Below are 18,860 nucleotides of genomic sequence, written 5' to 3' on the forward strand. Positions count from 1 at the left end.
CACAGCACAGGTGAGTGAGTCCTCCAGAAAAAGATCTCAGAAAAGCAAAACCAGAATAAAGAGTAAATGTGTGTTTTTGTCTATGTCTTTGTTTGTGGGTATCCCTAGAGGTTTTGTTCTAGGGTGGAGGTGGACGTTTTTAAACCTATGTCGGTGACAAGTTCCTAGTCAGGGATGAAGGGTGTTTTAGACATCCTGCTCTCTAACGTTATTATTCATGTGGCCAAACAGCAGTGTTCCATTGTCAGGTAATCAAGTAATCATTTCTGGTCCGTCTGTGTTTTTGTCTCAATGCAGGACAATCAATACAGCCTCACCGAGAACCTTTAATCAGATTTAGCATCTGTAGGGACTTAATGCAGATGTTAACTTTTAACATTCCAGAAGAATAAGAATGAAGTGTAAGGAATGTTCCCCTGTTTTGTAAAAGTGTAAAGAATCCCTGCCAGTATGTGTGTAGTGTTCAGAGATTCTAGAGGCATTCTATCATTACGAAGGAGCAACAAGAGCAAATTTAACAGGAAACAAGCATTAATCATCTAAGCATTGCACAGGAACCATGTGATGATGCCCAGAATTCTCTTAATGTCCTCCAAGCTAAAGTTGGGTTGCTGGAGGAAGAAGAAAATGAGCTGCTAAATCATGCTGAGGAAACACAAAAGAACTGATGACTCTTTTGAGTGCAGGAGTAAATAAATCTAAAACCCTCTAAAACTCCTTTAGAGTTGTTGTCTTCCAGTGACAGCCATGGACCATTCTCATTCTGCGAGTTTCACTGAATGGTCATTAGAGCTCCATTCAAGGAGATGATAACAGAAAAAGAATCTACGTCTGTGTACAGAGTAGGGCGACTGCATGGCAAACCATCCTGATTGCACTTCTACTGAGGATGTAGCAAACAGCAGTAGTGCCAGCTGCTAAATTGGCTGATCATTTGCTTTTGTCCACAAAGTATAATGTGTAAGTCTGCCTATAAGGCCTAAAAAGCACCACAGCAATCAGTAATGGAAAACTAGGGGAAAAAAAACATTTGGTGCAGAGTTTGAAAGTCCATGTCTCTGCTCTGAGGTGGAGGGGTTCAGGTTGCACAGCGAGCCATTTCCATAAGAAGAGAATGGATTAAACTAGCCATGTCTTTTGGGAAAGCCTAGTTACAGCCAGTTACACATAAGCAGGACATCAGGATGGGTGTGAACATTACTGTGGATAATTATGATAATTATTATGCCACTCTGATGTTTAGCTATGGTTAAAGATTTTTGGTAAAGACTGAGTAGAACTCATTTGGTCTGCTCATGGGGGTCTGTAGCCTGAGCTGCTATGATTTATGTCTGCAGGCCATCATTATTCAGCCTAATTAGATCGATGTTGCTTCAGTCAGTGTTATGGTTCACATGCTGCCTTCACATCTTCTTGTTTTTTGTAGTTAGGATTATTGTCCAGGGATGGGTGAAATAGGTTGTTGCTCTCTCAGTTCCAACAGCCCTAAGGTTGCCAAGATCACAGCTTGGATTAGCTTAAATTTAACCATAGAAAATTAAATATTTTAGACTATTTTGTCTCATTATGGGAGAATACGTTGTCTACTATGTGGTAGTTATGGAAAGGAAATCCAGACATGCTTTAGATGATGGCTCAGCACATAACAGCATTGCTGTAAATGTGCAGGTTTTCTGATCAACTTTCAGCTCAAGCTGCCAAGCATGTAGGCCTGATTAAGGTCTGTATTTTAAAATCTACTAATTACTTCTTCTTGTATGCCCAATAAGCATGCAGTCCAGCCAGGAAGTCTGGACACACCTTTTACTTTCTTCCTCAATTATATTACAGACTTATTCTACAATAGATTTTCAGTTTTGGCCTTAAAAATCTACACACAATTGCCAATAATTACGAATTGAAAACATGTTTTTAAAAAATTCTGATGAAAATTTTAAATGTAATTAGATTTTTTTTTGACAAAATTAGGTCATTTAGGTGTTACATATCTGTACAAACCCTTAACCTATTACTTGGTTAATGCACCTTTTAATTATTTCAGCTTCAAGGTGTCTTGGAAAAGAAGCTACAAGCTTGGCACACTTGTTTCTGGACATTTTTGCCTCTTGGCATATCCCTGCAACCTCCATCAGGTTGGATGGGGAGCGTCGATACACAGCCATTTTCAGCTCCCTCCACAGATGTCCAATTGGACTCAGGTCTGGGCTCAGCTTGGGCCACTCAAGGACATTCACAGACTTGGCTGTGTGCTTCGGGTCGTTGTCATGTTGAAAGGTAAACCTTCACCCCAGTCTGAGGTCCAGAGCTCTCTGCATTTCTTCAAGGATCTCAGTGTACTGAGATTGCATTCATCTTTCCCTCTAACAGGACTAGTCGCCCCGGTCCCGCTGATGAAAAACATCCCGACATCACGATGCTGCCACCGCTATTCTTCACTGCTGGAATGGCATTAGTCAGGTGATGAGCGGTGCCCGTTTTTCTTCCAGACTTGAGGCTTGGTATTCAGGCCAAAATGTTCAATCAGACCAGATAATCTTGTTTCTCACCATAAACGTGAGACTTGTGGAGTACTGCCTGGATGGTTGGTCTGAAAGGTTATCTCATCTCCACAGACACATGATGGAAATCTGTCAAAGTGACCCTCGGTTCCTGCTCGCCTCCCTGGCCAAGACCCGTCTTCTCAGTTGGACGGCCAGGTCTAGGAAGATTTTTTGGTGGTTTTGGTGGTGGTCTTTGGGACCTGTAAAGATGCAGCAATTTTTCTGTATTCCTCTCCAGATCTATACCTTGACCTTTGACTCCATAGCTTGCTGGGAGTTTGCTGTTGGACCTCATATGGGCAGGTGTTGGAAATCCCCAATCATGTCCAATCAATTGTATGCACCTCAGCTTACTTCTGGGTGTGCACATGTGCGTAAATATGCCAAAATGCATAATAAAATTAGTACAAATGTTCTAATTGTGGGCTATTTTGTGTAGAATTTACTGTAGAACACGTCTGTTATGTCCTTAAACGTGGAGAAGGTGCAGACTTTCTGATTTGACCGTATATCTGAGGCCTTCTTTGTCTCTGATTTCTTGCCAGTGTGTAAGCTTTCAGCATGACTACTGACAAGGCAGAAATCACTCCTTAGACTGATTAAAACAAAGGGTCGTTTTTTAATGCGGATGCTGCAACCAAGCTACAGTAAAGTGTCCCACTCTTTTAAATTGCTGCCACTGAAACATTTCAGTGTTTTAGAGCCCAGATTTCTTGAGTTAGGAGGTCATAGCTCAGAGAGTGGGGCAGGACAGTGGCCTCACTGCAGAAATGCCTGAGGCAGAATGAGAATAAATTGCTCACAAAGTGAACTGATGCTAGATTAATATAAATATGGGTGAAACTAAGGAGGAGAGCTTTGAGGAAGAACAGATGATATTGAGATCAAGCTGTCTTTGCTCCCCATTCATCTTCAGGACCCTTTTGGTTAGGTAGGGAGAGTGTATAAAACAAATGGCTGTGAAGCAATTAATATCTGAATCATCTTTGTGATGAGTATGAGATGCTCCTGCATTTCCATTTAGTCATGAGGCTGTGATGAATGACAACAATGAAGATCCAGCAGACACGACTTGACCTCATTCAAATTCACTGGGCTGACAAACACCTGGATGGGCTTCACTGCATTATCAGTCCTGGACAGCACAAAGACTGAACATCACGTCTTTTAAGATATACTAACATTTAAGATGTGAACTTTATTTTCAGAACAAAATATTTACATCCCATATAATTCTGGTAATACAGCAGGATAGAATATTTGTGATCAGAATTCATGAGCACTACTCCACTAAGACGTTTCTACGAACTGCTGAGGTAGATATTTTCAGAAATAGAAACCTGTCTTCACAGCTGAAGTGATGAAAAACTGTAGCCATAAGCCAGGTCTATGGATGATTGATTTAATGAATTTTGTCATGTCTCTGTACAGATATGTAGGTTATGTGGAAAAACAGCTTGTAGCAAACTGCTTGATTAGACAAATGATTGATATCCAATGATTTATTCACTGCCAGCAGTAAGAATATTTCCTGCAATTGGCTGGTAAATCTGTTTCAATTTCACCAGGTGTAAAATGTCTAGTATAAAGGCACTGCACACAGATCTTTTTAGTAGAAACTAAGAAAGTAAAAATGAATGCAAGTGTCACATTTGAAGTTCGAGGTACAATGTGCTGACATATATTACCACTGGAAAGATAGCCCTAAACAATCCTCTCAATGCTTAGTCTGTGTTTCAAATCACTGGATTGAACACTTTAATATAGGGTATGCTCTAACGTCAACTTTCCGCCGGAACACGCCCTCTTTAGTCGGACTGAGTGGCAACACATTCTGCAGCACAGCTGAGTTTATTAGGGAACACAGAAATCAGGGAATAAAACAAGTGATTATTAAAGTTAAAGTTAAAATCAAGTTAAAGTCTGCCGGACTCAATGGCGATCCATCCAAATGACTAAAGAACCAATGGTTCATCGACAGTAAGGTGTAGCCAGGAACCTCCAGCTAACTGAGGCTCAAATCACACCAGTTTAGAGGATACAACCTTAAATCTGAGAGCACAAAGTCGAGTGAATGGTCTCAGGATTGTGTTCCACTGTTTTCAGGCTTATTTAGTAGACTGGTTAGTCTAGGTTAGTCCAACTTTGCAACTACTGTGGGCTTGGTTTATTCCCACCTGTTTTCAGAATGTGACTTCACCACTCTTCAAATGTTTCAGAGCCTGGATTCCAGTTGTTTCTGTGAATTGCAGCAGTCCATTAGTTTATCTTATCTTTAGCTTTCAGCAGCCTGTAAAAGAAGAGCTCTGAATTCCTGCTGAATCTGTTTGTACAGTCAAACGCACAACAGCTCTTTCTCATTTTTGTGAGAAACTAGGTCAGTCTTCTTGCCACTCAGTGGGCGTGGCTGCAGTGACTCCTGCCACCTTTGTGGCCAACCTTTGCAAAGCAGGTTTTAAGTGCTCTTCTTCATGGTGTAGGACAGCTTAAGTAAAATCTGACCCATGAAGGAAAAAAAAAAACTAATGTTAGATTAGCTGTCTTTAGATTTTATTTTCTTAAATGCTACAATAACAAAGAATAACACAGAATTATGTCTGCTTTGGTTTGCTCATGGGTTTTAGGTTTTTATGTTTTGTTAATATCTTTTGTCCTCTTATTAAAGCCTGTAAAGATGCTTTGTGACAATGGCAGTTGAAAAAAAAGCATTATACAATTAAAATTTGATGATAATGATGGTTATAGTGCAACAAAACGTTTAAGAGAATAGGAATATTAGTGAGGTTTAAGTGGTTTTCTAATTTTCCAAACTTCTCTTCTCTTTTCTTCTCACATGAGATTTTACAAAATATCCACATAAAAAACTGATCACATCTCAGCATTACTGTTATTATTCTCCTCTGCTTCCCGGAAATATTACAACAATGTGTCCAGGTAAGACGGGACCTCAAGGTTAATGCTGGTGTTGACTCTTATGTTTTGCAGAGAGGACTATTTTGGAGAATTGTCAATCTTTCTTTAAAACACTGTTAAAATCTGCACATGCTTTTTTTAAACAAGAGAAAATCAGAGTTCTTTACTTTCAATTTGATGCTAATCTTATTTTTAGCTGTTTATTTTTTTATTTCTTTGATGTATTTGATGTACACTATATGGGAAAAGGTATTGGGACACCTGTCATCTTCACTGTTTTATTTGAAATCAAAGGTAATAAAAAAGAGTTTATCCTGCTTCTGTTGGAGTATCTGTCTCTACCAGAGTGTTAGTAAGGTCAGGATGTTGGATGTTCACCACCCAACCTCATCTACAACTCCCCAGCTCACCCTAAAAGTATTTCCATACTCACAGTCACAGTCATCAGCTCAATGCTGGGGGGCTTTATACCCCTCTAGTCCACACCTGGTATTAGGCAAGGGTTGATGTTTATCTGCTCCAGAGAGTGCTATTCTATTGGCAGTACTTATCTACAGGGAAAAGACAAGCTGTGTGTGTGTGGGCATTAGCACATCTGTGTCAGCAATGGGTGCAACTTTAAGAAGCTGAATGCAATTATTAAAAGGGTGTCCACAAACATTTGGGCATATGGTGTATGTATTTAATTGATGTATTTTTCCCTTTTCATTAAAAACAATAATAATATAACTATTAATAAAAATACTATATTTAGTATCTTTTTATTCTGCAAAAGATCACTCTGTTTAAAATGCAGCAGGATGCATGTCACCTAAGGGTCACCAGATGCAGTCTCAGCAGACATCCTGGTGGCACTCCTAATTAGCCAGATCCTAATTACCCAGGTCCTAGAGGTCAAAGGTAATGACCAACCATGCTGTTCTTCATTAACCACGAATGCACAAACCATAGCTAGAGAAATGTGTGGATTCAGACTGCGAACGCTACAAATAAAGAGCACCTTCTCTCCTTCTTATTCTTCTGGCCCAGAGAAAATGAATTTACAGCACAGCTTACTTTTAATGTTTTTTTTTTTTTGTTTTTTGTTTTTTTGTTTCTTGTACTAATTCTCATTGATATTTCCATCATTCTGAGACTTTCTCCAGATAGCAGCACTTTCGCTTGAAAAAGAATCCTCCCAGATTTCTGATTGCTAAAACAACAACATAAATCCACAGGCGTAAGGATGCTATCCCAGTGGGAGCGTTTACAATGCCATATGCCTCCATCCTTTTCACACAATTGTAAGAGGACATTTATAAATGGCGTGTGAGCATGTGAGCACTTATCTGAGCCATGTTAACACCTAGAAAAGGCTACTACACATAGCTAGAGTAGGCAGTAGTTGACTGTGGTAATGGCAAGTAACATTCTGGTTATGGTCATGAAGGGGTCCCCTTCTCATTACGTGGCTAGCTGGGTGTTGTCATCCTCACAATAGTGACATAACAGTAGAGTAAAAGACTGGCAGATTGACCAGCATACTAATATTTCAAAGTGAGAGAGAGAGAGAGAGAGAGAGAGAGAGAGAGAGAGAGAGAGAAATAGAGAGATTAATTACTTACGGCATGAGAGCTGACTCTGGTTTGCCACATATCAGCCTGCTTGGGACTCAGGTCTGGAATCTGCATGCCAAGCCTACAGGCCAGAGCTTCCACATAACCTGCAAGACTATATGCACACACAGACACACAGTCACACTTTAGAAAAGTTTTCTTTTGAATATACATTGTTTTATACATTGAATTTACATGTCAGTGATGAATAAAGAAAAGGTTGTTTCGATTTCCAAGTAAAACAATAATGTTGAATTTTTTTTTTTTTTTACATATTTCAGACACAGAACCTCCATAGACTGTTCATTAAAGCAACCTTATGTAGCTTTTTCCACTTAAAGTAACAGCTTAAAATCAAGCTCCACTGATGTAATAGGGACAATGGCATCTCTATCTTTGCTATTCCAGGCCCGGAACGCGGCTAACTGCACTATGTGACTGGTGAAGCAGGCAGGATAACGCTCATGAGAACTCCATAACGTGGTGTAATTATATTTGTGTAAAACTAATAATATTACTATATTGCCACACTCTACATGCTTCTTTCCTTTTGAGTGACAATTCTGTATCTCTCAAAAAAAGAGAGTCTTCTCTGCAGTAAAGTAAAACTGAATTAAACTCTTCACCTGTAGGGGAGCCCATGAGCAAGAAATACCAATTCTGCATAATGCTGCTTTAACACAGGCTGGAGATACAGGTACAAATGACAAACACAAACTCTCACAAAAACACTTCCATGTGGTAGAAGAAAAAGCTTCTGCAAAACTTTTAGGAACTGATAATGATCCACCATTTTTGGATAGTGAATTCCCAGCTCAATTCATCTTTGGGAGAACACAGATGTCACCTAAAGCTGTCAGATTGATGTGATAGGCTGAAGACGCTCTCACTCAAAATTTCTTCCTCCTCTTCGTTTCCCTTAACCAATCATTCTGTCCCAGAGAGACAGAATGTGCTTTGATTCCAGACGCGATGGTGGAACTAATGACAACTCCGACTGAGACAAATATGAGAGACAGTAGTGAGCTAATTAATAAAATCACTTAAGACTAATGAGAAAATCACTGACCTGATTTCTGCTAAAAGAATCATATTGCACTTCAGCTTTACTTCAAATGTCATTATATACTGATGGTGTTAGTGGGTAACACAGGTAGGCAACTGCTCACGTACAGCAATTCATACATTAAAGTAGGTGAATAAGTTTTATTTTATTCTCATGAAATCTAACTCCTATTTGTAAACAGTAAAACACAAAAACGTGAGTAATCATCACATACGTTCTGATATGTTTTCTGCACAGAAATAGTTTTAAAGTCTATTCGAATTTCTTTCCATTGTCTGTCACTGAAAGAAATCTAAGAAATAAGTCTTAAAAAACTAAAATTGCAACATATTAATCATAATGGCATAGAAAACATGTTTGTCAGGATTCCATTTGTAAACAGAAATTAGGGCAAGTTAGGGCTTACTGCATTTTAAACCACATATATTTGGCTTTAGAGTTATATATGTATGAGAATATTTAGCATGTGTAATAGAGCACAAAACTTATGGTTTGAATTAGGTTTGAATCATCAGATTTGAAGTCATGGATCAGACAATTTTTGGATCACCAAAATTTGAGAGACAATTCTGTAGCTTTCATTTCTGTTTGGGACGTATTTTGTAACAGTCTGTTTCAGTGACTTTTATTTTGACGTGGTCTGTTAGTTTGTATTACTGACAGTTTGTACTACCACTCTTTTTTTATGTGGTCTGTTAGTTTGTATTACTGACAGTTTGTTCTACCGACCTTTATTTTGACGTGATCTGTTAGTTTGTATTCCTGACCTTTATTTTGACGTGGTCTGTTAGTTTGTATTCCTGACCTTTATTTTGACGTGGTCTGTTAGTTTGTATTAGTAATCTTAATTTTGAAGTGGTCTGTTAGTTTGTAATCCTGACCTTTATTTTGAAATGGTCTGTTAGTTTGTATTAATGATTTTCCGTTCAGTTCAACATTAAAGGTTAACAAAGGAGTCCGTCGTTCTGAGGCGTAAGATTTCTCCTCTCCACACACAGCCTGTTTACAGCAAGTGTTTACAGCTGCTCAGTGTGTATGGTTTCACTACAGCTCTGCATCAAGCATTTAACTTAAGAATTATTATCATAGGAAGTAACCACGGTAAAACTGTATTCCACATTGGTATGGTTAAACTTGGATGATTAATCAGCGGTTCACGTACAATCCATACAAATTATCCGTAAACTGCTAATTAACAGTAACAGTCTGACAAGCCTCATGTAGGTGATCTGTAGCACCATGAATAAAGGGTAGTAAAGCTTAGCTTCAGATCAGCTTGGCTTTTTTGCTACTGTTTACTGGTTTACAGTAAGGCACTGCCACATAGCATAGCATAGCATAGCTGACGGCTTGCCTAAAGATCACTACAGTCCTTAGTGTTTAGTCTAGCATGGATACCCGTATGCTTCCCTGTCTTTTATGTTGTCTCTCTTTTTTGACACTTGCTTAGGAAAATCCACAATCACAAGACCTAGTTAGCCATCAACCCATTTTCTGATAACATGCAGAATCTGGCAGTGATGTGCTGCTCCCCAGTGTTACCAATGCACAACTCTGGCTAAGATTGCCTTCACAAACTGGCTTCAAGTATCAAAAATACTGTATTCTCCCAAAGTGGCTGTTGAGAGTTACCTTGTCACAGCTTTAGCTAGTGGGCTGGGTGATAATCCTGATAATGGCAGAGTGTCCTTCTGTTTCGTGTGGTGCTACAGAAAATTGAAAAACTGACACAAAATGGGAAAACCTGTGCCAGCAATCATCGCGGCTCCCCCAGCTTCCGCTACATACGTCAAACCGACCCTTTCAGCACTGGACAGCCGAACCCTCCTCAGGGCCATTTCATCACAGGCAAATAACATCTCATTACACTTCTCATTAGCTCTACCAGTGAGAGCTCCGAAAACACTGGCTGCTTCCAGGATCCAAATCCTCATCCATCATCTGCGTGCAGATGGGCCGCGCCACGTGGAGCTGCAGCCATAGAAAATGAACAGTCTTGGCAGGAAACAGCCGGCTGGGTCGCATAGCTGGTCTCCCAGGCCTGTAATGTATTAGAGTTAGTGATGATGCTCGGCGCTTGCAGAGGGACTGCTGGGTAAGAGTGATGAATTGGGCCGCTCTGGGTGAGAGGCGGCTGCTGCGGCACGCTAGTACCAGACCGGGAGGGTGGCGGGAGGAACCCAGAGCTGTCTGCTCATTTGCAACCAGAGGCTCTGATGTACTGCATCTGCCCATTAGGTTCTCCTGAGAGAAATAAGAGCCTCAAAAGCAAACAACCAATTCAGGAAGTATAGCATTGCAGAAATCCACAAATCTAGACTTAATGCCACTATTTACAGAAAGGCACTCATTACCATTATTGATATCACAAATGACTCCCAGCCACTCCCAGCTCCACCATGCTGGTGTACACTGTAGCACACCCGCTGCCATGCAATGCTTCTTCTGATAATGGCAAAGGGGTCAAAGATCAGGGAGTTCTAAAGTCACCAGATCATGCTAAATATGTAAATACTCAATTTGCTGTATCTACAAAACACTGACAACCCAAAATGACAAAGCCAGGCCACCAATATATGCTGAAACCCTATTTCAAGGGGGTTCTTTCCTCCCCAAAGCGTGACCTGCTGTAATCTTGGCTAAGTTACAGTTACTAGTATATGACCCCTTGAATGTAGATGCACACAACGTTTCTGTAGACTTCAATAATAATAATAATAAAAAATCACAATCCTAAATTTCCATTATCAATTTGGAATGGATGTTTTACAGGACATTCAGAACATCTTTCAAGCTCAAAATGATGGGATGATTTCAGTGTCATATAACACACTGAATGGTTTAACAGTTAATGGCAGACACAGTGGACACCCGGACACCCCCAATATATAGTCCCTTAAATCTTTTGACTAGCCAATTATCTTTGAGATCTCAACTGGAGGTCTTTGAAACACCAATCATAGACAGATCCTACCCAGACTTTCGTCTCATTAGTAGATAGAACATGCATGCAACGTTCTGGACTTTAAGGCACCCCTTGCGACTGAAAGCTTTGGCTGAGCCTGTATGTCAACAGTCCCAGTTCAAACGTTAATATAAAGCGTAATATTTCCCGCTTTTCTCTTTACAATGTGGCGTGAGTATCCCGATGTACGGAACACTGTGGAATACACTGTACTACTCCTATATTTTACCTACAGTTTTGTTTTTACACTTTATGCATGCCATTCTGAGACTGATTTGTCCTGTTGGACTAATGTACCAATATAAGCACAATATATTAATTAGTAGTAACAATCTCATATTGCTCATATTCCTACATTATTTGGTCGTGTTGCTTGAGAAAAAGGTCACTTATAGGTTTGGTATCCTGTGGAAGGTAAAGTCCCCCATGTGAGGACCACCAACATTTATTTAGTGCCCTACATAAGATCTCATAAACCAACACTTAATTTAAAGCCTTCACAGGAGAGTAGAAGCTGTTACTGTATCAAAAGGTGTCAAAATGTCTATTAACACCCTTGATTCCAGAAGAAACAGGTGTGCACAAGCATTTTGACATTTAGGGCAAGATCTAGTAGTGTTTGCACTTCCTAAAACCAACCCTTTATTAATACAATGGTTTAAACTGCTGTTTCGTAATATTTTGGGTAGATTATTTGCTCAATAAAGTGTCTTAGAGGCAGGTTTTGTCAGAATGATGACTGATTGGAGCTTTTTGCCTGTGCATTACTAAAACTACTCATTATTTTCTTACTTCAGGTTCACTGTGGCTTCTGCTGAAGAAATGTCACAGCCAGTGGATGCAATTATATATATTTTCTTCTACCTTGTGGAATAGGAATTATTATTGCAATGCTACAAGGAAAGTTAAGTAAAGTCTTAAATTGACCACCCTCCCCAGCACAAATTGTTGGTAGCGAGACAATAATTAGTGTCTCTTTTTGTAAATCTGCTCTCTAGTGTGTTACACCTAGACTATGTACGGGTCGTTTCTCCATATTTAAGCTTTATTAGCTTTAAAACTTCATTAACGTGCAAGACACTTTCAAACAATACATGTCATGGACAGCTACTTCGCTTTTCTCATTATCAGGTTTCACAGGCTGGTTTACACAAAGATTTGCATAAGATTTGCATAGATATTATTGTAATGAACAGAATTTGTATGCAGGTGCTGTAATGTTAGCTGCTTTGTGTGATTTGAACTGTTAAAGGCCAGCTGAATTAAGCAACTAAAGAAACCTTACAGTTCACTTCATTGTACAGTGCAGTAAAAAAGTGTAATGGTCATAACATATTTTTTGGTTCTTTGTGGATGATTAATAAACTCCACATAACAGCACAATCAACATAACACATCAACAACATATCAGTGCAGTAGCAGCAGTGAAGCAGCAATACACTGAGGTAAATATCCTGTACATGATCTGTTGATGCATCACTGACAATGTAGATTTACTGTTGATCTGATACATCAGACCCAAAACCTATCCCTGGCCCTAATCCTGACTTAAACTTAAACCCAAACCCTAACCCTGGCCCTGATACTGACTTTAACTTCAACCCAAAACTTAACCCTGGCCCTAATCCTGACTTTAACTTCAACCCAAAACTTAACCCTGGCCCTAATCCTGATTTTAACTTCAACCCAAAACCTAACCCTGGCCATAATCCTGACTTTAACTTCAACCCAAAACCTAACCCTGGCCCTAATCCAAACCTTAACTTCAACCCAAAACCTAACCCTGGCCCTAATCCAAACCTTAACTTCAACCCAAAACCTAACCCTGGCCCTAATCCTGACTTTAACCTCAACCCAAAACCTAGTCCTAATCCACATTCTGATTCTGATCCTACCCCTAGCCTCAACCCAAAACCTAACCCTGGCCCTGATCCTGACTTTAATGTCAACCCAAAACCTAACCCTGGCCCTAATCCTGACTTTAACCTCAACCCAAAACCTAGTCCTAATCCTCATTCTGATTCTGATCCTACCCCTACCCCTAACCTCAACCCTAAACCTTATCCAAACTCCATCCTGGCCCTACTCCTAACCTTAAACCCATATCCAAAACCTAATCTAAACCCTCATTAAGGCCCTAATCCTAGCCTTAATCTTAGCCCAACCTCTAATCATAACCCTCATCCTGCCCCTAATCTTAACATTAACTTTATCCCAAAACCTAATCCTAACCCTCCTCCTGGCTCTAATCCTAACCCCAACCTCAACCCAAAACCTAGTCCTAAACCTCATTCTGGCCCTAATCTTAACCTTAATCTCAACCCAACTTCTAATCATAACCCTCATCCTGCCCCTAATGCTAACATTAACATTATCTCAAAACCTAATCCCAACCTTCATTCTGGTCCTAATCCCAACCCTAACCTCAACCCAAAATGTAATCCTTCCCCTCATCCTGGCCCCTTTATCTCAGCCTAATCCAGTTAAGATCCAGTTCTGTAGCAGCTGGTTGAGGATGTTGAGATGGTCAGTATTAGAGCTGTTATATGATGCATGGTTTCTCAGGTGAACATCTACAGATCTGAACCTGGACTCTCCAAATAAAATGAAGAGCAGCTGAATTCAGCAGATGCTAAACATTTTATTTATGCGGTTATTGACAAGTCTCTTCATGTGTAACTGAAACTGTCTGTGTGCTAATATGTGGAAACTCAGTCTTGAATGTAGAACTTTTGTCCTCTGACCTACTGGCCTGCTCACAGCTCCGGATGATGGACATGTGGTTAAACAGGCCTGTTGGCAAAGCTGGCAAATTGCTGAGGGTGGTACAGCCACACAGCTAATCCTTTAGACAATGAAATCAGCAAACCAAGCGGCTTGGTGACTGCCAAAGTTTGCACTAGTTAGCCAATCATACAGGCAGCCAGAGCCTCCTTTAGCTCGAATATTACAGTCCAACTACACTATTTGTCCAAATGTTTGTGGACATCCCTTCTAATGAATGCATTCAGCTACCCTAGGTTGCACCCATTGCTGACATAAATATATATATATATATAAACCTACTGGCACCGTTCTGGAGCAGTGTACTGTCCTGTGTTCTCAGGAATGATGGCGTTCCATCAAATCATTTTGGAATGAGTTGGAAAGTTGGGGATGAGGAGGGCTGGTTATCATCCAACATCCTGACTTTACTACCGCTCTTGTCGCTGAATGCAATCAAATCTTTACAGCAATGTTCTAAAATGTAGCAGAAAGCCTTCCCTCAACAATAGAGACAGTTACTCCAAAGATGGAAGAACTCTTGAATTCCCTTCATTTCGAAAGAAAGAATGAATGGCCAGGTGTCCAAATATTTTTGTCCATATAGTATAAAACATCCATGATGTATCAGGGAGTGGTACAGCATGTCTTTCTATATAGTTGTATGGGAATCTATTGTAAATACTGTAGGCCTTAAGAATACTGTGGATATATTATTCACTTGAGGGGTGATATTGAACACATTAGTGAGGATTTGATTGCATTGAGCCACAGGATAGGTACTGAGACAGGCCCTGCTGTGTGAATTTTAATTGTGACTGTTTAGAGCTGCTCTGCATTCGCTTGTGTTCAGTGACACACAGGGATCCCAGAGGAGCTCCTGTGTGGCACAGCGGTAGGAACACTGCACAAAGGGTGTGTCTGTCAGATCCTTTCCGAGGTCTCTGGAGAACGCCACTGTCTGTACGGCAGGAGTTACTCTCCCCCACCAAGTGAGCCAATATGGGTGATTAAGCGGCAAACGTGGGTGAGCACCTTCCTGAGGGACTGAGCGAATGGGTGAGGGAGGGAGAGAGAGAGGAAATAAGCACTAACAGAAGAGAAAGGTCATTCGGGGTTATCTTAACGCAGCCTAAAGCACACGGTCAGCTTTGCAGCTCAAATGCTGAAGGAAAGTGAGCGGTTAGGTGGTATTTTATATGTAAGTGGGGAGTGCTGCTGAGCAGGCTGGGAGTTTGCTTTATGATGATTCACTGCCTAAATGACACACATATTAGATAGCTGGGAGAGACAGACGGAACTGGAGAGGGAGGAGAGAGTGAAACATCGCGGATAGAAGATTACTGGGGCATGATATTGAGCAATTGTCAGGCCAAATCATGTGCAGATGTGCAGGTCCCCAGTCTTCAACGTAGGACCTCACACATCAAAAACACCATTGATTTAAAGCACCTTTCCAGCAAACTGCTCCTGGCGTAAAAGGCAGGGTGTTTTCTGCTCTGTATTGATATACAGTGCCGGTCAAAGTTTTCACAATTTTAGAGTAATGCTGAAGACATCAACACAATATAATAACTTATATTAATGGGTGCAATTAGCCAACAAAACAAAAACTTTATTTATAGGCATAAACACATTATATATTAAATGTTGATTATCTGCAAACAGCGAGCCATGCCAAGGTCTGGGATATATGGCCCATTCTAGAAGTGCAGGGTACATTTCAAGTATGGAAAATCTGACTCAGTCAACTCTAATATTGATAATCTGCTTAAACCATTTAAACCATTATCCACCACTTTGCTAACCCTAAACTAGATAAAAAAAACTATGGATTTTCAACAGATTGAAAATATTATGTGAAATATGATATATTGAAAACACATATTATTAAAAATTTTATATCACAATAAAGTATTTGATCAATAATTAAGATCAGTCTTACAAAATAATGAGGTTAGAAGTTTGACATAACTCACTTCCTTCAAGGGCTGCCGCCTGAAAGTCGACAAGCCAAATAAAAAGTTGGAGACCTGTAGGCCTCTATTTTTATTTTATTTTTTTACAGACAAAAGCTTACAAAAATGCACAAGGACTACATTGTAATTTAGAATTATACATAATGAAACTTAAATAATGATTATAAATATATTTTATCATGTGCTGGTGGTTTACTGTTAAGACAAACTGAAGCCGAGACGCTGAGGCAGAGGGGAAGATAAATTAGGCTACCAATTTTTCAGAAAAGCTCTAAAGTATGGAGCCATTTTGGACATTTGAAAGAAAATCCTAACAAACTTAAATGCAACTGAGCAAATTCTGAGTCGGGTACAGCCCTACTGTCTTGGATATGTTTTCTGGCAGAGGAAGTGACGTCACAATGTTTTTTATTAGAAAAAACTGTTTGCAGATCTTGTGCAGTTGTATATTAGAGGTAACAGAGAGTGGACTGAACATTGGGACATAATTAAATGTAGTTTTAAATGACTAAAATGACATATGCTACAGAAAACAGATATTCAATGCACTTGGTTTTTTAGAGCACACACAAAAACTGAAAATTAGACTTAACTAATTATTAGACCTAAATATTTTATGCAAAAATCAGGATGAAAGTATAAATCAGTCAATAATTTAGTTCAAACATTTAGTTAACATGTTGTGTATAAATTGTGCCTAACATATAAATCCAGCATGAATAATAGAGAAACAATATTGTAGTTATTTTTATTATTCAAAACTGATTCAATAAAGATTGTAAAGACAGTAACTGGGCAATCAGTTGTGCTAGTTGATGAGGTGGATCTGGGAGAAATAGATAGGCACGAAGAACTAAGCCATTTTGAGAAGAGCCAATTCATTATGGACCTACAACCGAGTCAGAGTGGGGTGTGGGGTGTGGGTGCTGCTGGAAACCACTGCAGAGTGCCTACTGACAGTGGTCCACTAAGACAAATCGGCAACCAGGTTTTGGGCACTCGAGACTCCTGTACAGGGAAAATACGGCTATCCCATCTGGGATATGAAGGCTTTTGTGGCACAGACCTCAGAATGATATATCTCAGTAAAGTCTCAGAATGTGTTGTACCCCTCTGTGTATGGGGCTGCAAGACTACGCACAGACCTCCCAGAATGCCCATGCTAATCAGTCATCAGTCAAAAGCACCTATATCCGACACACATGTCAGAACTGGACCTTGGAGCAATGAGAAGGTTTTAGCATTTAAGCCTAAGATAAAAAAAACCCACACATTTAAATAGATACATTCAGTTTGTATGTATTCAGTTTTCACTGGAACTGCAAGATTCTCTTTCCCTTTTAACCACCCTCAGTGTCAGCAGGTCTCTTGCCCTCTCAGCGCATTTGAAAAATGCATGTTAGAGGCTTGATAACAAAAGTGAGGAGGCGGCGAGGAGCTAGTAGGGTAGAACAGAGGCAGTAAACTGAGTTTCTCTGAAGATTCGACAACTGATCAACGAAAGAAATGGAATTTCACTCTCTCTTATGCCTACTTACATTTCTACTAGTAAAAACTCAATTTTCAAAACCCTGTAGATATCATAGATATCTAAGATAATATTACTGAGATGTAAAACTGCACATATCCTAAATGCACATTACTTCTAATCAAAACTTCATTAGAGATATCTTGAATTAGCATCTGTACTAGTCAGAATTAACTGACGGATATGTGGACCTGGACTTTTCATTAGTAGGACATTCTAGATGTATGGAACTGCAGCTTCTACTAGTAAAGTAACTGTAGATATCTGTAACTGGAGCTTTTCCTAATGCAAATGTTATTAGAGACAAGAGAGAGTAAATATAATGTCAATCCATCATGGTGTAATTCAGAACTACATTAAAGATACATCACCCTGGAAATATGACTAGTCAGAATTACATTAAAGCTACGTCACTATGGTAATATGACTAGTCAGAATTACATCAGATTGAGATGACATAGAGATACTGCCCCTCAGCCGAATGCAATGATACTGTGGTCTAACTTTACACCTGACTATATTTTGCCATGGAATTTTATAACATAATCATTTTATAAAAATGTTATTTTACTGGATGATGGGGTGGGGTTAGGGGGTAGGGTTAGGGGCACTTTCTGTTGAACCAAATCAAACATCCTCATGGGCCACACTTTGAGCAATTCCGCTCTAGACAGAGCAGCTCCCATGGCAGCTCATTATCTACTCTGCATGTCTCGCTTGTCGAAATCTCTTATCTATGAATGCAATGAATGCAAAGCCGTTTTGAACAACCACAGAAAAAAGAACAATCACAGGACGACAAGCAAGTCTAGCCTTTGGCCAGCGGTGGTATTTCATAGAAACTGTAGAATGCTCTTAGAGCATTTTCTTAGATGCTCTTAGTTTTTACATACAGAATACAGACTTGTATGTGCGATGGTGGTTCAGTGATTAAAGTGCTGGGTTATTGATCACAGGGTGGTAAGTTTGATACCTGCGCCCACCTACACTGTTGGGCCCTGGAGCAAGACTCTTAATCCTCTTTTCTGCAGGGGGCCCTCAGCTTTCCAAGCTGGGATATGTGAAGAGCAGTATTTTGTTGTAGTGTAAATGCATAATGACAATAACAGCACCTTCTTCAATCACAATTATTAGTATGCCAGAGCCACTAAGACATGTTTACTCGAACCTGTATTTGTGATTATTCTGACTGTACATTTTCTTGTCCCTTTTCATTTCAATGCCATCCTCATCCTCATCTCTTACAGAACAACAGACCTAAAGACGAAGCTGACCTGACATCTGCTCTTCTTTTCGGTGTGTTAAGACATGTGCAAGACCCGCCATCGCAGTTGTAACTGACTGTGAAAGTAATCGCTTCTGGCAGCAAAAGCTCAAAAGCTTTGGTCAAAACGTTCGGTTTAAGAAAGGCTCTTACCCAAGTCCAGCCAAGTCTGATACCAGGTTACCCAGAGCGGCAGCTGCAGAGAGAGACAGACAGAGATAAGAAGGAGAAATAAATGAGGATAGAA

At 39.9% G+C, this 18,860-nt stretch overlaps 1 protein-coding gene across 1 annotated transcript in view; it reads right to left on the reverse strand.

Moving 5' to 3' along the window:
* The window catches only part of LOC140556326 (transmembrane protein 65-like), a 72,441-nt gene that overhangs the window by 12,154 nt on the left and 41,427 nt on the right, over positions 1-18,860 (reverse strand). The window contains exons 6-7 of the mRNA XM_072680095.1: positions 18,767-18,809; positions 7,058-7,163 (exon numbers count right to left, since the gene is read on the reverse strand). Of these exons, the coding sequence (XP_072536196.1) occupies positions 7,058-7,163; positions 18,767-18,809 (149 nt within the window). The remainder of the gene's footprint in view (positions 1-7,057; positions 7,164-18,766; positions 18,810-18,860) is intronic.

This window comes from Salminus brasiliensis, chromosome 5, assembly GCF_030463535.1.
Source record: "Salminus brasiliensis chromosome 5, fSalBra1.hap2, whole genome shotgun sequence".
In the NCBI taxonomy this organism is placed as follows: Eukaryota; Metazoa; Chordata; class Actinopteri; order Characiformes; family Bryconidae; genus Salminus; species Salminus brasiliensis.